This window comes from Scedosporium apiospermum, assembly GCF_000732125.1.
Source record: "Scedosporium apiospermum strain IHEM 14462 chromosome Unknown SEQ_SAPIO_0011, whole genome shotgun sequence".
In the NCBI taxonomy this organism is placed as follows: domain Eukaryota; kingdom Fungi; phylum Ascomycota; class Sordariomycetes; order Microascales; family Microascaceae; genus Scedosporium; species Scedosporium apiospermum.
In genome coordinates this window covers 82,977-101,540 of record NW_015971712.1, presented here as the reverse complement: position 1 = coordinate 101,540, position 18,564 = coordinate 82,977, and the positions used below count along the sequence as shown (strand labels likewise).

At 51.5% G+C, this 18,564-nt stretch overlaps 5 protein-coding genes and 3 pseudogenes across 5 annotated transcripts; 4 read left to right on the top strand and 4 right to left on the bottom strand.

Annotated features, from left to right (window-relative positions):
* Window positions 1–91: 91 nt before the first annotated feature.
* SAPIO_CDS0032 (uncharacterized protein) lies at window positions 92–523 on the bottom strand (the record flags this gene model as incomplete). The annotated part of the gene is made up of 2 exons (XM_016782917.1): window positions 92–240; window positions 400–523. The coding sequence occupies 2 exons, from the start codon at window positions 521–523 to the stop codon at window positions 92–94; spliced, it is 273 nt and encodes a 90-aa protein (XP_016646550.1).
* Window positions 524–3,137: 2,614 nt separating this feature from the next.
* Window positions 3,138–5,525, top strand: SAPIO_CDS0031 (Mitochondrial outer membrane protein IML2; the record flags this gene model as incomplete). Its single annotated transcript, XM_016782916.1, has 2 exons — window positions 3,138–5,047; window positions 5,171–5,525. 2 exons carry the CDS (start codon window positions 3,138–3,140, stop codon window positions 5,523–5,525), a joined length of 2,265 nt encoding a protein of 754 aa, XP_016646549.1.
* Window positions 5,526–7,211: 1,686 nt separating this feature from the next.
* On the top strand, window positions 7,212–7,901 carry SAPIO_CDS0030 (annotated as a pseudogene; the record flags this gene model as incomplete).
* A 606-nt stretch (window positions 7,902–8,507) lies between these two features.
* Window positions 8,508–9,938, top strand: SAPIO_CDS0029 (annotated as a pseudogene; the record flags this gene model as incomplete).
* A 1,841-nt stretch (window positions 9,939–11,779) lies between these two features.
* SAPIO_CDS0028 lies at window positions 11,780–12,085 on the top strand (annotated as a pseudogene; the record flags this gene model as incomplete).
* Window positions 12,086–12,487: 402 nt separating this feature from the next.
* SAPIO_CDS0027 (uncharacterized protein) lies at window positions 12,488–13,340 on the bottom strand (the record flags this gene model as incomplete). Its single annotated transcript, XM_016782915.1, has 2 exons — window positions 12,488–13,215; window positions 13,289–13,340. The coding sequence occupies 2 exons, from the start codon at window positions 13,338–13,340 to the stop codon at window positions 12,488–12,490; spliced, it is 780 nt and encodes a 259-aa protein (XP_016646548.1).
* A 1,853-nt stretch (window positions 13,341–15,193) lies between these two features.
* On the bottom strand, window positions 15,194–16,341 carry SAPIO_CDS0026 (Ubiquitin domain-containing protein; the record flags this gene model as incomplete). Its single annotated transcript, XM_016782914.1, has 3 exons — window positions 15,194–15,316; window positions 15,393–16,184; window positions 16,339–16,341. 3 exons carry the CDS (start codon window positions 16,339–16,341, stop codon window positions 15,194–15,196), a joined length of 918 nt encoding a protein of 305 aa, XP_016646547.1.
* An 866-nt stretch (window positions 16,342–17,207) lies between these two features.
* SAPIO_CDS0025 (uncharacterized protein) lies at window positions 17,208–17,976 on the bottom strand (the record flags this gene model as incomplete). The annotated part of the gene is made up of 6 exons (XM_016782913.1): window positions 17,208–17,348; window positions 17,415–17,502; window positions 17,556–17,619; window positions 17,684–17,779; window positions 17,844–17,881; window positions 17,942–17,976. 6 exons carry the CDS (start codon window positions 17,974–17,976, stop codon window positions 17,208–17,210), a joined length of 462 nt encoding a protein of 153 aa, XP_016646546.1.
* Between the last annotated feature and the right edge of the window lie 588 nt (window positions 17,977–18,564).

Below are 18,564 nucleotides of genomic sequence, written 5' to 3'. Positions count from 1 at the left end.
ATCGTGAGAGGGGATAGGAAATCCCCAGAAGCGGTATATTTCACTTCACTCGTCTAACTCTTCCGCGCCCTCCAAGAACACACACACGACTCTATCGCTTCTTCGATGCCTCGACCTTTCGAATCTCCTCCTTGAGCTGGGCCGAAAAGTCGTCGCTGGTATCGTCGTCGTCCCAGCTTTCCTCCCAGAGATGCTTTGTCTCGGCGCCCTCTGCGGCTTCGGCGTCTTCGGTGGCCCAGTCTAGACGATTGTGTTCTGGTTAGTTATGTTTTATTTCCTTCCTTTTCATCTGGTATTATTCATCCTGGAGGGGAATGAAGAGACGTGGGCCAAGGATGGAATGGGGCGAATCAAGGGTGCCCTGATAGAGCGGGGTGAGGGGAAGAGCAAAAAACGCACCATCTACGGGAAAGTCCTCGAATTCATCATCTTCGCCGACGATGGCCGCGGGTTTCTGGGGCTCTTCAGCCTTGGTTTCCTCGGTGGGTTTGGCGGTGGTGGGTTTCGTGTCCGCGGAGGCCATGGCGAGCGCTTCTTTGGTGTTCTTGTTTTTGGGGGATAGAGTGTTTGTGTTGAGGTTGAAGATGGGGCGCAGCTTAGGGATTGCTGTCTTTATAAAGTTTGTTTAAATTATGTCGCCGGTTCTAGGTTGAGAAGAGAATGGGAGGCGAGCTTTTGGTGGTGGGATGCTTGGGATTTGAGAGAGCTTGGGGCGTTGAATCACAGATGGTTGGATTGCATTGGCATGGATGAGGCGTCATTGGCAGCCTTGTAGTGGGAGTGGCGACAGTTGGTGGCGTCTGTCTTAAGAAAGATCGAACTGATCCATTGATTTCTGCCTGGTCTCGCTCTTCTCCTCTACATGAATTGGCTATGACACACTTGAGATGATAGCCATCCTTGAACAGATTATGGATCACCCAATTTCATTCTTAGAACTAAAGGCTCGATCGAGATTCGCAGCTGCGTGTACAATTTGTGGACGGCCAGAGGATTTAAATCAAAGAACAACAACTGCTGCCAACTGAGACGATGCCTAGGACCGTTGGGAACCAACAAGGGCTCGATTTAAGGTTGGGCAATCACATGCAATTGGAAGACACCAAGTAGCCTACTGAGAAAGCCTGAGGGATCGCTCTGGGCGCAAGTTTCAAATTCAATTGGAAAAGAAGTTTCGATATTAGTATGGACTCTTCCTGTCGATGCAGAGGATATCGGGTCCATTGACGCGTGGACTGCGTGGGCTCAAGAGAACAGAATGTGAGGTATCACCACCTATTGCGTAGAACAGCGAGCAGCGAACAGCGAAGAGCCAAGAGAAGGACGACAGAAAGGGCCACCAAAATGTCCGATACCCTCATAGCGGTATCACCAAGTCCCTGGTACCCTGCTGGCCGACAAGTACGAAGTACGAAGTAGGACATTACGCCAGTTCCCGCAAAGCCACCCAAAAACTTTGGACCTCTGAGGAAGTTGCTCAGCTGTCTTAATACGTCCAATGTTCCCGACACCCTAAACCCCGCCCGCCAATCGTTGTTGATGTTGAGTGCTTGGCGATTTCGGTACATCGTCAATGGGTCGTCCTTGAACCATCATACAGTCGTGCGACGTGTAGCGCAGGGACTGAAGATAACACCAATAGCGGTTAACTGGTTCTAGATAATCGACGAAACATCCCAGTGGCTCGGCGGAGGAGGAGAATCTTGAAACCTTGACGGACGTTTCGAAGCAGCCCCTGTTTCTTCACCAGTCCCTGCTAATAATAGACTCCCCAGAAAACAGTACTGGCGCTTGGCTTTAGTCTAGAAGTGTGCGAGGTTTTACCTTTGTATTTGGTTCAGTTCGTTGATGACCTCAACTATTATAGGAGATTGATCAATGTATTCTTGGTACGAAGCCCAGCTGTCCATGACCTGCCCAATCGAGGTACAAGATTCCTGTAGCCGTTTTCCATGAATCCGACTTCGTCATGCATTAGCTTGACCTTTCCTCGCCATCGACGTTCATCAGTTCTTTAGTGGCGTAGATCCGAGTGCCCGCGTGGGTATTTACCGCCACTTCATATCGATCATTGATCAACGTCGTTGCGACTTGAGACTCCCCGACACCGCCACCACCGGACGCTTGGTTTGCTCCTTGTCCGAGTGAAAACCCCCTCCCGCTTCTGCTCCCTGCACTGCATCGACGCGTCAATTGCAACCATGTAGGTGCATTTGATTGCGTCAAGGTCCCCCAAGACCATTCATTTGCTCCAGTTGATTCCTCGATGATAACTGGTCAACCTGTTCCCTTTCTCCCCTTCGTTCTAGGCCCTAGCGAACAAACTTTGGGGCGTTTTGCCGCTTCTGGGGACGCACCAGCACCAGGTCGCATTTCGATGGGACGCCCCCGTTTCTCTGCATTGTCCTCGCACTTCGTACATTCCTACGTTCCTTCTCTCTTTGGGGACCCAAGCCCGCAGGTCGGTCGGTCCTGCTCGATTCGTTGCGTTGGTCTGATACAATTACGAAATACGTAGTTTGGGGCAAGTGCAATCTTGATCTTAGTCTTGCCTACCCTCTAATAATACATAGCTACTTTGTACATTGATCAATCAGCGATGTTCCGGTCTCTTTCCCTCATTGAACTTCGTCCCAAATCTCTCCGAGTCGATTCCAATTCGGCGTGTTCTATTACCCCCTGCCCGCTTTTCACGTTCCTGTTTTGTCCCCTTCCTCGCACCGGATAATAACTGTTAAGCTGGTGCGTGCGAGCCGCATCTCTAACTGAACTACTCCTTACAGTCCTCCGTTTGTCAAGACCGTATCTTAGGCTGGGGAGACACCACAAAGCTTCAATTTGGGCTGGATCTCGCCACATTTGGGCTGGCTGGTGGAGGATATCTATCACGACACACATCCGTAAACATCTCGTCTGTCCGTTAGGACCGTCATATTTCCAACTTTAACTCTTCTTTCCCCTTTTCCAGCATATATCCAAATACTGCCAATGCTTGTTTGACCAGAAGCTATCCCCTCCACTGTCTCTTCCTCTATAGCCTTAGTTGGCTGTGAGAGTGACCCTTCAAACCTACCGCTTTCGCCAAACCCCCCTCATTTCTCACTTCACTCCTCCTCACACTCTCCACATTCTTCAACATGGTCCGGATCGGCTCCTGGTTCCGCGGTGCGGAAATCCCCGAGCCCGCAGAGAAGACGACGCCGTCTACGGAAGGCCCTTCTAAAGAGGAACTCCTGGCCAGTGAAATGGCCAATATCGAAGACGCCTTCGCTGCCGCCGAGCTCATTCTGAACGACGACATGGACGGGGCCGAAGCTCGCCTCAAAGACGGCGATTCCTCCTATCACGATCTCGCCCGCACCGTCATCAGTTTTATCCGCTCCATCCTTGGTTTTGAAAAGGAAGTCATGTTGCTGGCGTCGACCCAGCTAGCCAATTGCGAAGCGAGAGCCTTGGTCGACCAGAAGAGGGCGCAGAAGGAATTTGCTGAGTGCACATCATGCCTCTACCCTCCCGGCACCGAGTATGCGCTTGTGCATGCGGAGGCCACGCTCATGTCTGCCGTCGTCGGCGTGTTGCACGAGAGCTTGACCGAGGGTGTTAAGAGCTTTTATAAGCTCAGAAAGGCGTATTTCGCTTTGGACGCCATCATGCAGTTGGACATTAGAGCTGTTAAACGGAATGCGCCCGCGCAGAGAAGGAGGTCGCTTGCCGAAGCTTTTGCGGATGACAGAATGCCTGGGACGTTTGGGGATGATGAGTTTTGCGACGATGAGGATGCTGAAATTGGAAAGGATGCCGAATGTGCTGCGCATTCGTCATTGCGGAATCCCGACACCTTGCCTCCCTCAAAATCGAGTCCTGGCAATACTTCTTCCGATTCCTCTTCCGAGGTTTCTTCATTGTCAACAACCAGCGGAGCCGGTAGTTCAGCGACCGGCACCGGCACCAAGACAAGTTTCGACTCCGAAGTCTTCACAAATCCACGAGACGCCTTCATTCACAGCGGCGCGACCATGTGCTTCGGCGTCCTTCTTTTCCTTTTTACCCTAGTCCCCCCCGCTTTATCAAAACTTCTTAGCATCGTTGGCTTCAGGGGCGATCGCGAGCGCGGTATCCGTATGCTCTGGGAGAGTACGGCTTTCCCAAACGTGCACGGCGCCATTGCTAGCCTTGTCCTCTTCACATACTACAACGGGCTCCTCGGCCTGTCGGACATCTTACCTCCCGCGGATCTCTACGACGACGCGGCCGAGATTGTCGGTCTACCCGTAGAAAAGTGCGATGCGCTCCTCGCCCGCATGAGAGCTCGGTACCCGCAGTCCGGATTATTGCATCTGGAGCAGTCGCGCATGTACTCCAACTCACGACGTCTAGCTGACGCCATCGACTGCCTCAAGCACATGCCTAAATCCAACATGAAGCAGGTTGATGCCTTGGCCTCCTTCGAGACTGCGATCAGTGGGCTATTCATCATGGACTGGAATCTCATGCGCGATTCCTTTCTTAAGTGTATTGAACTGAACGAGTGGAGCCGTACGCTGTACTACTATCTTGCCGGCTGCGCCGAGTTGGAGTTTTATCGCGACGCCTTTCACAATCGAGGCGGCGGCGCAGAAGAAACCAAGCGGAGGAAGAAAACGGCCGAGGAGCTCTTCCGAAAGGCACCCCCGGCATCGGGCAAGAAGAGGTTCCTCGCCAAACAGCTTCCCTTTGAAATTTTCGTGCTGCGTAAGATTCAAAAATGGGAGGCACGTGCGAAAGAGCACAAGATCGATCTGGCAGACGCCATCGGCGTGAGTCCCGCGCAGGAGATGGTCTATCTGTGGAACGGTGGGAAGAGGGTGGATATGGAACAGGCCGAAAAGGCACTCGGGTACTTGGCGTGGGAAAGGTGTACAGCGAATAAGGAAGCTGTGGAGAAGTTTAGAGGCGTGGTCGAGGAGAGGGCGGTAAAAGCTCTCTGCGAGGCGGCGCTCTTGAGGGTGTTAGGGAGGGTGAAGGAGGCTCGGACCGGGTTAGAGGAGGATGTTTTGAAGCATGACAAGTGAGTTTCCATGGCCTAGGGATCCTTTATTTCTTTTCCGTTTTTACCTATTCCTTTCTGTTGCTTCCTTCTCCTACGAAGGCGTATTGATTCGAACATGTTTGGGATTAACTGAATTATTAGATCCTGCTTCAAGGGTGGCACGAAGGATGACTATATCCTTCCCTGCACACATTACGAAATGGGTGTCCTCGCCTGGGTCGAAGCCCGCTCATCTCCGTCATTCGAAGAAGCATCGAAGGAATGCAAGGAGGAAGCTTCCTCCAAAGACAAGACAGCAGCGGCCGAGAATCAGAGCGAAGACGATAAGGCAACGGCTCTTGACGACGTTCGAAAGGCCAAGATCGAAGAGTGCCAGGCCTGTTTAGACAAGGCGGCGAACTGGGAGGCATTTGTGCTGGATGCGCGGTGCGGGATGAGGGTGCAGACTGGGATGGAGACGTTGAGGTGGTATCGCAAGAGGATGGGATGGGACTGATGTGCATTTCGGGGATTTCGAAGGAATCTTGAGAGAAGGTCTATAGAGCTTACCTCGAGGGAATCAATATCAAAATTCAAATATTTAATTTACGGGCCCCTTCCCCCGAATCTCTGCGTTTGAACCTGCTTTGTCCGGATTGATGCTGCAGGCCAGGAACACCACACTAATATTAGTTCTGTAAAACCAAACAATGCCACAGACAACCTTGGATCCACATCTCAAGCTCAGCCCCCTTTGAAATAGGGATCACGTCAAGTTTAACAGCGGCTCGGCGTGAGAGGGAATAAGGCTGTCTTCAAAGAGAGACCGCAGGGAATAGGACGTTTGAGGCTGACCAACATGAGGTGCTTCGAATGGACGCGAATAATGCTACACTCTTACGACAATAGAGGCTTGGGCAATGGTGTCAACCCGACTGGTATATATATCCCTTTTAAAAAAAGAAAAACAAAAGTCCATAAAATAGCAAATATAAAAATAATTCTAAAATAATTCTAAAAATAATTTCAATACTGCCTATTTCTTTTTAAAAGTATTTTTTTTTCTATATTTTATCACAGACATTTTATAATATATCTACGGACTGTGCTGAGGTAAGCCTTCAGAAACTAGACTACATTATTCTTGCTTGTCAATAAATGTCTTGGCTGTCTTGACGACGCTACGAACCTCTAATTAACACACTCACTGGAATTGGACAATACGGAGTACCGCCAGGACACTCTCGAAATACGACTAACAAGCGAGCGCTTGCATCTCCCATTCCCTTCACTCCCAGAGTCTGCCTCTTTTGAGAGATGAGGGCTCGAAGCTCGCTGCCGTCTTTGTTTTGAACACGGCGCCAGCGCTGTGTTATCGCCAGTATCCTCGATATCACACCCAGGTAGATCCATCAAATCAGGTTCCGGGCTCAATGGCTTCGTAGCTTGTTCTTCAACATTAGCCTCACCATATAGTTCACTCGAGCTCCTTCCAACTTTCCCCCCCTTAGAATGTCAACCGTAAATGATCCGGCAGGGTCGCCCCCTGCCGAACCTGCACCCCACAGCCCTACGCCTCCACCGCCCCCAAGATCTCCCGGTCGAGATCGTAGGCCTTCTTCTGACAAGTCTTCCCATCAACAACGCCCTCGTCAAAACCAACTTCCCCCAGCTCCCTCACCACCTCCGTGGAAACTACCTTCTTGGCACCCGGACCATCAGATTCTCCCCATCCCTGATGACCCACCGAGCACTCGCCCTGACGGTGCCCTGGACCACCGAGACTTCCGCGGTTTCCGATTCCTTTCTGACCACCCGCTTGATGACTCGGCCCCTCTAATGCAATTCAAGAATTTTTGGGCACCACTTCTCCGAAGATTCCCTGGGCATGACCAGAAAATACATTGGCGGAGGCGAATCGGTCAAGGGCACCAGGGAGTTGTATACCGGGTTCGGTTTGGGGATAACTATGGAGAACTGCCATACGCGCTTAAAGTGGTACGTTGTTTGCCCAATTTGTATGTCCTTTATCAGATGTCATGATCTAATTGAATGTGCTCCCTTCTAGTTTTGGAATACGCGATCCAGCTGGGCCCAAGGAAGCCACAAACTCTTTAAGCACTGGCCCTTTGTCGAGGCATGTCAAACGGCTGCCAGGATTGAGAAGATTCGATGGGCGCTTAAACATGCCGAGTCCCCGATCATGGTGAAGAGAAAGCTACTAACGACCGAGGATATGCGGAATAACATGCGATGTTTTAGTGAGGAAGGACAGAAGGATCCAATTATTTTTGAAGATCCGATACCGATGCCATCGGCGGATACTATTGTCCGGTGCTATGGATGGGTGAAAGTGCCTCGCGAAGTACTGCCCCGAGACTTCGAAGACGCTCGTCATAGAGGGGGTCCTTCTTACTATGAGGATACGTCCCATTACTATGCGCTTGTTTACGAATATGTCTCACGGAGTCCAAGGGACCGTGAGAATTTTGTGCTTCAGGAGAACATAGACTTCTTCTATTACGCAGGGTTCTCCTACCTTATGAGGGAAAAAGACAACTGGAGAGGTGGAAAGCTCGTGGACTTTGGCGATGTGTTGTCTCCGCTCCGGTTTAGGCCGGATTATCGAGGACCACCCGCCCACTTGAATTCGCAGAATTTTTTCCTGCCGGCAGAAGAGCTCTATAAACAGCTGGGATTGGACGACGAGAGCAGCAAAGAAGAAGACGAGAATGGGGAAGATAACAATGAAGAGGAGAGAGGTGATGGCTGTGAGGTAGATGCCACAACCAATATTGCCAATACTGATAGCCATGGGCATGAAGACGAAAGTGGGGTGCACCTGGACAATCCCGAGGACGCCAAAATTGGCGAGGAACAGAAGCGGGATTGATGAACAGCAATGATGAAGGAGACGAGCAGGCTTTCAAAGTCTACGCGTACAACGCGACCCAGACAATGCCAAACAAGGCGATTTAGGACGCCTGATGCTCTCATCCTAATCCATTGTCAGTTCCGTGATTGGGCCTTTCTTTCGCGGACGTGGGCCACGACTGTGATAGCCGCGCGTATCTTATGCGGCCATTCTCCGACCACATCCACCCCAAATACAATATTTCGGGGGATCTGAACGAGTTGGTCCTGGTCGTTTTCTCCCTCGGCGAGCTGATGGGCGATTGCTGCCTATTCTTAACCCCGCTTTGGAACGCAGCCTGATGCGCCAACCTCTACAATGGGAAAGGAACCAATTCTTGCGATCATGGAAGAACCGATATATCTGACCTCTCTACCTGGCCGTTTGTTCTCTAGCTCGACTTCAACATTTCCTCGGCTTCTATTCCTCGAAACCGTAGCTAGCTTATACTTGATCTTGCCGTCCCTGCTCTACCCAGCTAACGTCTCAACGATGCCTCGCACGTCTCTTCTCTCATACCTGACACAGCCTAATCCGGTGGTAGACACTTCGGCGTTTCGATCAGGAGGAAATTCCAAAATCGTCATGCCACTGCACTTTATTTCCACATCTCCCTGGAAGGAGTTCAACTATGGCTCGATCTATGCCAAGCTTCGCCACGTTTTGGAATCCGAGCACGCCCTCTCCAGCATGGGTGAGATTTCCGCTCAAGGGCGACGCGTTTTCGATGAAGATACTCTTGAACATCAGGTTTTAAGCCGGGATACAATTCCTATGGTTAACGAGGCTCTCGAGAGTGTGACGAGATTGCTTGAAGACCAATACGGAAAGAGGTTTCCTGTCTGGCAAGTCCGCCGCGGGGGAGTATGCGTGTATGACAATGACTCTCAGATTCGCGCTGACTGGGCCCTAGTCAGTGAGGATTTTCAAGACAAGCAGGGCTACTTCTACAACTTCATGCCAGGAGATAGCAAAATATCTTCGAAGTGGAAGTCAACAACGGGCATGCGGGAAAGACGCAAGACGGATATGGAAGAGTTGAATGAATTGCCAATACAACAGGTGGCAACATACTGTGACCGGTCTCTATCGCGATACGGTTTCGTCATTAGCGATGCGGAACTTGTTGTTTTCGAACTCAGGAAGGATCCAATCGGGCCAGGTATTGCAGCAACAAGGCCTCAGCGAACGCCTGCGGTGCAGCGCCAACGAGGGCCTCCAGAGCAACACCAACGCGTCGTCTCGATGGAGAGCATAGGCAGTTCCATGGCCGTCCTATCTATTACCGGCGTCTCAACCGGCACAGGATTGTCGGCCGCTTCCTATCAGCCGAATGCCATTGATGACCCTGTTCATATGCGATACAAGGTCATTCCTTGGGACGCCAACGGGAAGGGGAAGCTTACAGTACGGCTGGCCCTCTTCTGCTTGGCGCTTATAGCAGCCTACGGTAATGGGCTAATGGGGGAAGAATTCTCGGATCTCGATTCTTTCTCTTTTGGTCAGTATCACGAGACGGCCAAGAAGGACAGCAGGCAAAATCCACCGCCTACAGCGACCCAAGACTCGTCCGGCCAATGCAACATAGCAAGTTCCGACGATTCCGAGTACGCCAGCAGCTCCTCAAACTCTGATAGCGATGAGGACGATCCCTCTAGGGTGGGTAAAGACGGGGCAACGGATACACACAACCCTTTCCACTTGCATCAGGGGAATCTGTTCGTCAAACGAAGCGCAGTGCGGCTTAGCGATGACTACAAACCCCACTATTTCGACCAGCATGGCGACCGTCACCCTATCGACGAGGATCAGGCGCTGTATGACAGCGACGCCAACGACTTTGTATTCTATTGTGACAGGCGGTGGTTGACGCCTCTGGAGAAATCCCGCCGCGACCATGCTCTGCAGTCGTCGGGCAAACCGGATGATAGTAGCACTGGCAGCCGGCGTCGGGGCCAGGATTCCGACGGCGGAGCTGGGCGCTCCGGCTCTAAGCGTCAGAAGGGTAGTCGTTGATTTTGTGTAGAACCAGAGGATGATTTGTTTCGTCAAATCATTTCAAGGCCGCGTGTTATCTGGGGGCTACTTTTTTTTGCATATATTTCTTCCCTGCTGTCCGCTCAATTCCTCCCCATGTGCTACCCGAATCTAGTATCTATATGCCTTGCTTCTCGCTCCTCATTGTCTCTCCGTCGGTATGCTATCCCAGGGCTCCTTAGTGCCATTGTCATGTTGCAGCGACTCCCGGTCAGAAACCTCATTCTACACATTGAGCAAATACAGCAAGTATAAGCATAAGAGCCTAAAGATCCCTAACTACCACTATGGTAGTAGCATTGCGGAACGGGCACTAATTGGCCCTCGAGAGGCAGGTCGCGCAGTGCGCCAGCACAAGATTCTCCTCTCCCATTAGGCCGGCCTATCGACGGCCACCTGCCCGCCTGGATTCGCTGAATTTTTTTCCTTCCGGCCGAGGAAATTTATAAGCGAATGGGATTGGACGGCGAGAGTAACGAGGAGGCAGACCGGAATGAGACAGGTAACAATGACGGAAGAGGTGATGGTGGTGCGGAAATGGATGTCGAGGCAAAGGATTCTGATAACCGTGGAGAGGGAGAAGAGATTCGGGCCTCGACCTGAACAATCCGAGTTTTTCCAACTTTGCGAGGAACACAAGTGTGATTGGAAGATCCCCGATTCCTTCCGGCGTAATAAACGTGCCGTTCTTCCAGGGTCTCCGACCGGCACGATATTCTCTGCCGTCTTATTAGTTGACCGACGACGCCGTCCATGAAACATGATGCATGCACCTCTGCATCACCCCGCAGAAAACCTAACAGTAAAGAGGAAAGTAAATATAAAGAACGTGAACCAGCTCAACTACTCTGACGTCAGTTGAAGCGTCGCCAGGCTGAAAAAACCAGCCGCATGCGCCTGAGAGAGACAGGTCATATTGGGTAGGGTCCGTAGGCGCAGCATGCAGCATATGCCGGGGGCATGGAGCCAGCGAACTGGCTACAGGTTCATACCTCAGGTGAAACGTGACAACTCTGCAGCTTCAAAGACGTGGGGGGTTACTCGTGGTCGATGTGGCATTCTTATCCTGCTCATGTTGTCATCGGCAGTCCCCTTGTCACTGGCAGTCGTTATTGGCTGCCTTACATGAAGACCCTGCATTTTGACAATCTCTTCTTGTCCACCTGCCGTAGGGGCATATCCTGAGAGCCCAGGCAGAGCCGTCGGGCAGCCATGACACTCCTGCTTTTCTTAGCGTCTGAAGAGACCATCTCCCGTTATTGAACCGTTCCCTCACTTACGCTCGCCAGTTCATGCTTGCTCCGCAGGCAACGCAAGAGCACATCTGTTTCTCGAGAAGACTACAGAGTATGGTTTAGACGTCATGTCCGAAGAGTGTTGCACTCGCTGCAAGAACCCAACGCAGGGTTTAAGCATGAACAACTGCATCAGATACATCACAAACTGCCTAGGCCGCTAGCACTTTTCGCCCAAGGATGAGCATTAACGTCGGGCGGTGCCCCTGTGTAATGGGAAATTTCCTGGATTTAAGAAGCTGGATCTCCGGAAATACCATTCCCCGTAGAGCAAGAATATATGAATCTATAATCAAAACATACTGTCTCCTGTTAGTTCATAGCTGCCTACCCGGCCAAGAATCCAGCTCCGTGGAACAGTCTCCCTCCCCCTCAATTCGCGGATCGCGGACTTGCAAGGTCTCCATCAACGACTCGCACACAGCTCTCGACCCACAGGATCTTGGTAAATTATATCTGTCATGATCCTAGGCCAAAGAAAAACCCTGTCGTCTGTTACACCCACTGACCACATAATAGGACGCCATGAGTTCGAAAGAAGAGTTGTTGAAGGCAAGCGTCGACAAAAGCCCAGACCTCATCAAGGCCGTCGAGGTTATCAAGGTCATCGAAGCTGCCTTCACCGAGGTCATAGCAAAGTGGAGAGCGAAGGTAAAGCAGCTAGAGGAGAGGATCGAAGTGCTTGAGAAAGCCATCACCGAAGCGACGATGACGGTGGAGTCGACTAATGTCAAGATCACCGACTTCTTCGGCGATAAGGGCCAAGGTGGGCAGCAGCTTGTGGAAGCACTTGAGAAGTATAAGAAGATGGAGGCCAAGGGTGAGGAGTGAGAGCTGAGTACTGGGGATGGCTTTTGGAGAGCTGGTGTGGGTCGCATTGCTTCGTAGTCCTGTTGTTTGAGTAAGTGCATAGGTGCAGAGAATCGCGAAGAGGAGCCACGAGTTACAGGAGATAAGAGCGGGCAGTGATAGGTTATGCATAGACAAAGGCGAAGAGTGAAGGGTTTTCACTTGTATGGAGTACCGGTCACGTCGGGCTTGGAAAACAGGTGCGATATGCTTTGAGGGATGAAGGTAGATCAAGATGAATTTATCATTGATATACCTGAGACCGCCTCGGCACCTTTACCTCGTGGGATCCGAGAGAGTAATCAAATCCGTTTCCTTTGCCTTTCACCTAACGCCTTAGTTTTTCGATTGTCCTTTAATATTTCTTTTCCTCTCTCTCCGTGCCTAATCCTGGAAGCCCGCCCATCCGTCGTCATCATCCCCTTCGTCGTCCTCCTTCGGCGGCACATACCACGGTAACCTCTCATCCTCCAGAGAATCCCCCGCCTTCTTCCTCAAAGGCTTACTAGGAAACCCCTTCGTCAACGCCCTAACCAAATCCCCCACTCCATCAACAACCTTCCTCGCCCCCTCCTTCTCCTCCACCTCCGCCAGCACCCGGGACCTCTCCACCTCGTCCACCCATACATCGATAACATGTAACCTCAACCCCAACGGAACCCTATCCAGCTCCCCCTCCTTCTCCAAAGGCCACTCCCCCAAAACCTCCAGAAGCGCACGCACCCTCCCGTCTTTATACCCGCCTACCCTCACCCACGCAAACGAAGCGCACACGAACCGCCTGACGAGTAGGAGGAACTTTTCCATCCGGAGAACGTCGATGCCCGTCGTCCATTGCGTGGAAATGATCTCCCAGAAGCCGCGCATCCACGCACTCGCGCACTCTTCGTGCACGACGCCAGTTTCGGTGGAGGAAGATGAAGAGGAAGTGGATGGCGCGAGGAGATTGGCCAGTTCGGCGGCGAGGTTCTGTTGGGGGATGGGTCGGTCGCACATCCACATTGCGTAGAAGAGGCCTTTCCAGAGCTTGAGGGCGTCGGTGGGGGTTAGGGTGTGTTGGGCGGAGAGGAAGGCGCGGAGGGATTCGAGGGACGTGGTGCGGAGTTTGCGGTCTGCGTAGTTTCGTTAGTTACGGCGGTTGCGAGAAGGGGTGGAGGGACGGAGAGGGACGGAGAGAGGACGCACCGCTCGAGGCGAGGTTGCGGATGAAGGGGAGGTTGGCTTCTTGCGATGCCATGGTGGGCAGGCTGATATGTTTGTCAGATGGCTATTGGCGTAGTTGGTTGGCGTTTGATAGGGATTGAACGTCGCAGAGACTTGGTTTCTTAGTTCGAGGAGACAGACGCAAATTGAGCTCGTCTGCGCTGTTGTGGGCAATATAGTCGAGGTTGGTTCAGGATGCAAGACTCTTGCAAGTTCTTTGGAGGGGCAGAAAAAAAAGATTTGGGCGGTGAGTCGTGGTGGGGCGTGGGGTGAAAATAGAGAAAGAGCCACACCGAGCCTCGGTGAGCACTCGATACCTTCGTAAACAAAAGGGACAAGATTGGAAAAGATATCTTCGGATCTGCTCTGAATAAATGCGTGTATATAATTTATCGTCACGGCATAGACTGACGATTTGTATCTCCTCAAACGGGAATTCCTCAAAGTATATCCATTCACATCACCACCGCCACAGCCTCGAGGACAGCAAAACGGGCGGCTCCACAGCTTCACGATCAAGGAAACAGAGAAACAAGTCGCTGCAGAAGGGAGCCGAGCTCCTCCGATAACCCCTTTCTTAACGGCGCTTCTTGCATTTTTCACACCTGTTACCCTCAATACCCATTGGCCTGGGTTGAAAGGGGATCACTGCCCATCTCGTCACGAAGCGTCCCTCCGTAGGCCCTGGACCCTCCTGATCTTTGCCATGCTATCTGAGAGATAGCCACACACTCCCGTGCCCCAGGCAATCTCATCAGGATCGAACCTCTTGGAGGCATGGCCGAGTCATGAAGGAGCAAAAAAAGAAAAAAAGAAACAAAAAAACATACAACACCGGGGATTCGCTGGTCGTCACCGACCCAACTACTAATCCGGCGCTTCGCAGCTTGTGTACAGGGGAGCGGACGGGACCCTCAATTCTCTGCGAGCTATGGTCGTATGTAGCAGTGATGTGAAGCAAGCAACCTTATAAAGTTTGAGTTGTGGATGTGCCATGACGACAAGGCTGACGACGCCTTGGTGGTGTTGATCCCGCCTTTTCCGACGATGACTGACTGATGATGACGTTGGATGTTTCACTTGTGAATATTATTGATATTATTTGTCCCCTTAAAAGAAAACATGGGAAAACATAGTAAATAGGAGTAAAGCATTGCATCCGTCCACACATCCGGCCACACACATAAAGCATGATGATGCAACGCACAGGACAACACAAACTCCAAGAGAAAACTAAAGCACGCCCTGGGTATCCGCCATCTCCCAGTTCCCTCCCACAAAAAGTTAAACCAGAGTAAGTGGGAATGAGGGAAAAAGATGAGAAGAAAATAAAGAAAAACCACAAGAGGTATCGTCAAGGTAGGATGTCCCAGTAACATGATGATGAATCGGCCGTGAAAAACATGATTGCCATGCCAATGCCTGTTGCTCGATCCCTATATTACCAAACCAAAAACCATGTGGTAGCAGAATAAAAGTACCAACCTCCCGTCGAAGAGGGAGAAAAAAAAAGCAAGAGAAATCGAAGGGGAGATTCGGTAGGTAATACCGTCTGGATGCGGCTCCGGCCAAGTATTATAAAATATAAGAGCACTGCTGGGGAGGTAGGTCGTGAGAAAGGGTAGGGGGAGAGGGATGAGGGTTATAATTAAGAAACAAAATTCATTAATGGGTCATGTGTATAGAAGTGCCTCGTCAAGGGCGCTATAGATAGACCCAGCCGAAGATCGGGTACCACGTCGGCAAGTCCGTTTCACAGGGCAGCCCACTGTCAGGGCTGTCTAGACGGCGAACCGGAGAAGGGCTTCGGCGTTGCTGCCATCGAAGCCTTCGGGACCACGACCTCCCGGATATGGTAAGCTCGTTTTCGTCGTCTCCCGCACGCTCCTAGCGAGGAAAGACAAGAGCGTTGATTACGTGACCGGCTTTCCAGCCTTGGTCTTGAAGGGAGGCATTATCTCGAAGGATCTTTCCTAGATACGCTATACGGATAGTCCGGTCATGAGGCAGCTAAAGCTCAGTGTTAGAGATTTACGTTAAGATGAGGGGGAGGGAGATAGTGCATAGTGCAAGTGGTTCTTCTTACGCCAGAGTCCTCGAGAATCTTCCGGGCTACAACGCGAACCGAATCAGACTTGCCCACGGCAACCTTGACGTCCCGGGCATTTTCGCTCAACCGGGCGTACACCGTTATCAAGTCTCTCACGTCGACAACGGCTTTCCCCTTCTCTTCCCTCCTTCGGGCGGCTTCCTCGTCATCGGGATCATCCGACTCTTCGAATGGAGGAATCCTCTTCGTATCATCGTCTTCAATTCGTTCCGGTACGTCATCGTCATGGCCCTCTACGATGTTTGTGGGGTCCGAGATGATCCATTCGTGGAATGCGTAGTAGTTTCCCAAAGAATCGTAGGCTCCCTGCGCTAAATTGCCGGTCGGGAGAGTAATCTCCGCCGCATCAAGGATGCTCTGCGCAGTCGCAAGTCCTTCAGCTCCATCGTCTGACAAACCCTCGGATTCGGGGTTCCATAGAATCTCTAGCACGGCATGCAACGTCGCCCAGACCTCAGGTCGACCCGTTACCCTAGTATCGAAGAACTCGGATCTCTCTCGATCAAGTGAGGCCCTCGTCCATCTGCGGTTCTTAGACGCCCATACGTGCCGGCGAAGCGGCTTGTTAATGTGCTGGTCTAGCGGCTGTTGATTGCGTCGATGCCGTCGTGTGGACGAACCAGGTCCCGTCGTCGTGGTTTGGATCGTTTCATCTGTTGAAGGTTGTTCTTGTGTAGGGGGCTGGGTGTTGATCGCATGCGAGGAGGTTGAGGCTGCGCCATCGACGTAGGGCGAATCGTCGCCAGACGGGCGGGAAGCGCAGCAACCCTACAAACAGGACATAAGATGACATGGTTAGCACTGGAATACTTGGAGTCCCTTGCATGTGCTTCGTCTCTGCTACGAAGCAAGTCCGAGAAGTGGATCGTCAAGAGTATTCAGCCCTACTGGGCTGGGCAGGGATTGGCCTCGTATGACATACCATTGCTGTGTGATATTGTCTCCGGGGTAAGTGACGATTTAACGTGCGAGCCCGTGGGACAGCCTTGTTCTCAGGTCGCTGTCGCTTGTCGCTTGTCGCTGATCCCCTTAACTCCTTAGTGGATGCGGCCAAGGAGTCGAATTGCCATGGTCTCGTGGTCCAGCCTCGTTCCGCGGAAACCAGGTGAGGAGGGGGGAAAAGAGCGTTGCTTTTGCTTGTCTCTATCTTTTACGATACGGGTTGCACTGGCAGTTTAGTTTGCTGGAGGGGTTTCGATTCGATTGCTCTCTTTCGAAACTATGTTGCTTCTCCACTCAGAGCAAGGGAAGCAACAAGGGATGGAGTGTTATGGGAGGGGAATGACCCTGGGGCTTAACTGGACATGGGCATGATTCACACCACCATCATTGCGACTTCCCAAGCTGTTTGGGTGGGAGCAGGATGACTTGGCATACAGTGTTGATAGCACAGGGTGCTAGCCCCACCGGACATTCGAAATCGGACATGAATGCATGTGAAGACACTAAAATTAGGGCGACTTGCTGACGAGAATGGGGTTAATCACAGTATCAATTATAATGTGTACACGGCTGAGTAAAAATCCCGGTTCAAATCTTGGAGAACCTGGTCCAAATTGGGAGATTGGCGAGATCCCCCCACACAAGTACTTGACCTGGATGAGGATATCGGCCTGGGCCGATGAAAATACATGACAAAACCATTGCACGAAAATGTCAATGGATCACTCTGTGGAAATATATAGACGTAGCAAAGTCCGATTTGGTTTACTGGGTATCTTTTGGGATTGAAAAGAATTGAACATAACATCTAGCTCATCTCCGCTATCCCAACTTCCTTTCGACTGCACTTTAAATTGGCTTGATCTTGAAGTGAAGAGAGATCAAGCTGAATACGAGAGCCTTGAGGTCTTGTACTAAATAGTAAAACACCCGTAGGCCTTCGGGGTCCGCCGATTCGCTCACATCCACGAGGGATCCGATCTTAGCGGTCTACCGGGATCGATTAGCATCATGTCTTGGGGTCTCTCTCATCACGGGAGTCACATCGTAACTCACCTCAAAAGAGACGTGTTCGCCGCCGAGCCTGATTTCTAGCTCCTGGCGCCCATCCTTGTTCTTCTGCGGCCACTTCTTATCATCTTCCCTGCGCTGGGTTAGCTTGTGTTAAGCATTGCGATGATTGGACCTTTAACGCACTTCAGGATCTCACTTGACTTGACGATTCGTTTAATCTCATCGATAACCGTTGAGCTCACACACACTGTCGATTCAAATTAGCAAGCTGACAGGTAATCCATGCGGTAAACCGAGACATTGCGCCGTACTCTCTTTCCGGATGAGACTGTCATTTCGATAATTGGAATTGTTGGCATATCTGGCGACGGCGCTTCGACCATCGCCCACAACACGGAAGTCGAATTCTGTAAGTCGACCAGATTAGAATCCCTTCCAACATACTGGGGAGGGTTGCCCTTGATAACGAACCCAAGAACTCATGGCCGAATCGACCCGAGTGTCCGGAGCTTGAAGACTTTGGTGTCAGCCTTGTCTTGCTGTGGGTCAAGAATTCGACAGAAACATACTAGTAGCGCAGGTAGAAGCCTTCGTTGGAAGCCATGGTGGCAACCCTTGATGAATTCGGTGTCAAGAGACGTGGAGGGTTGAAAAGCGGATTGGGTATGTCAGAGTTGGGGGAGGTAAGTCGACAAAGTTCACTTCGATTAAGAGACTAAGGCCCAGCCTTTTCTCACCGCACAGCACTTATCACACACAGTTTCGCTGGCGTTGAGTGCATGGAGGGGTGCTTTTTTGGACTCGACCGCGGGGCAGCTCCCACGTTGCTCAATTGTTCCAGGCTGTTGCCACTCGACTTCATCCGCCCAAGCCTTATTACATAATCGATGCTCAATGTACTAGTACCTCCAATTAAACCTTATTCCTCCACAGTGCCTGCTGCGACCACTGCTTCGGGCTTGTCACCCCTTGACAGACACCGCTGAAGTCTGGCAAAATCACGTGACCATAACCCAAATCTGGCCAGTTAGCACTACGATCCAGGGGTACGTACCTGGAATTGGGAGAGGGCGAGGGTCGCGCAGGCCAGATTCACCAAAAGATGCCACCCCTAACATCTCGTTGACCTGTCCACACCAGCCTCTAGCCCCCTGCGACAGCGAACATCTCGACCTTGTGTTGTGGCGCACTG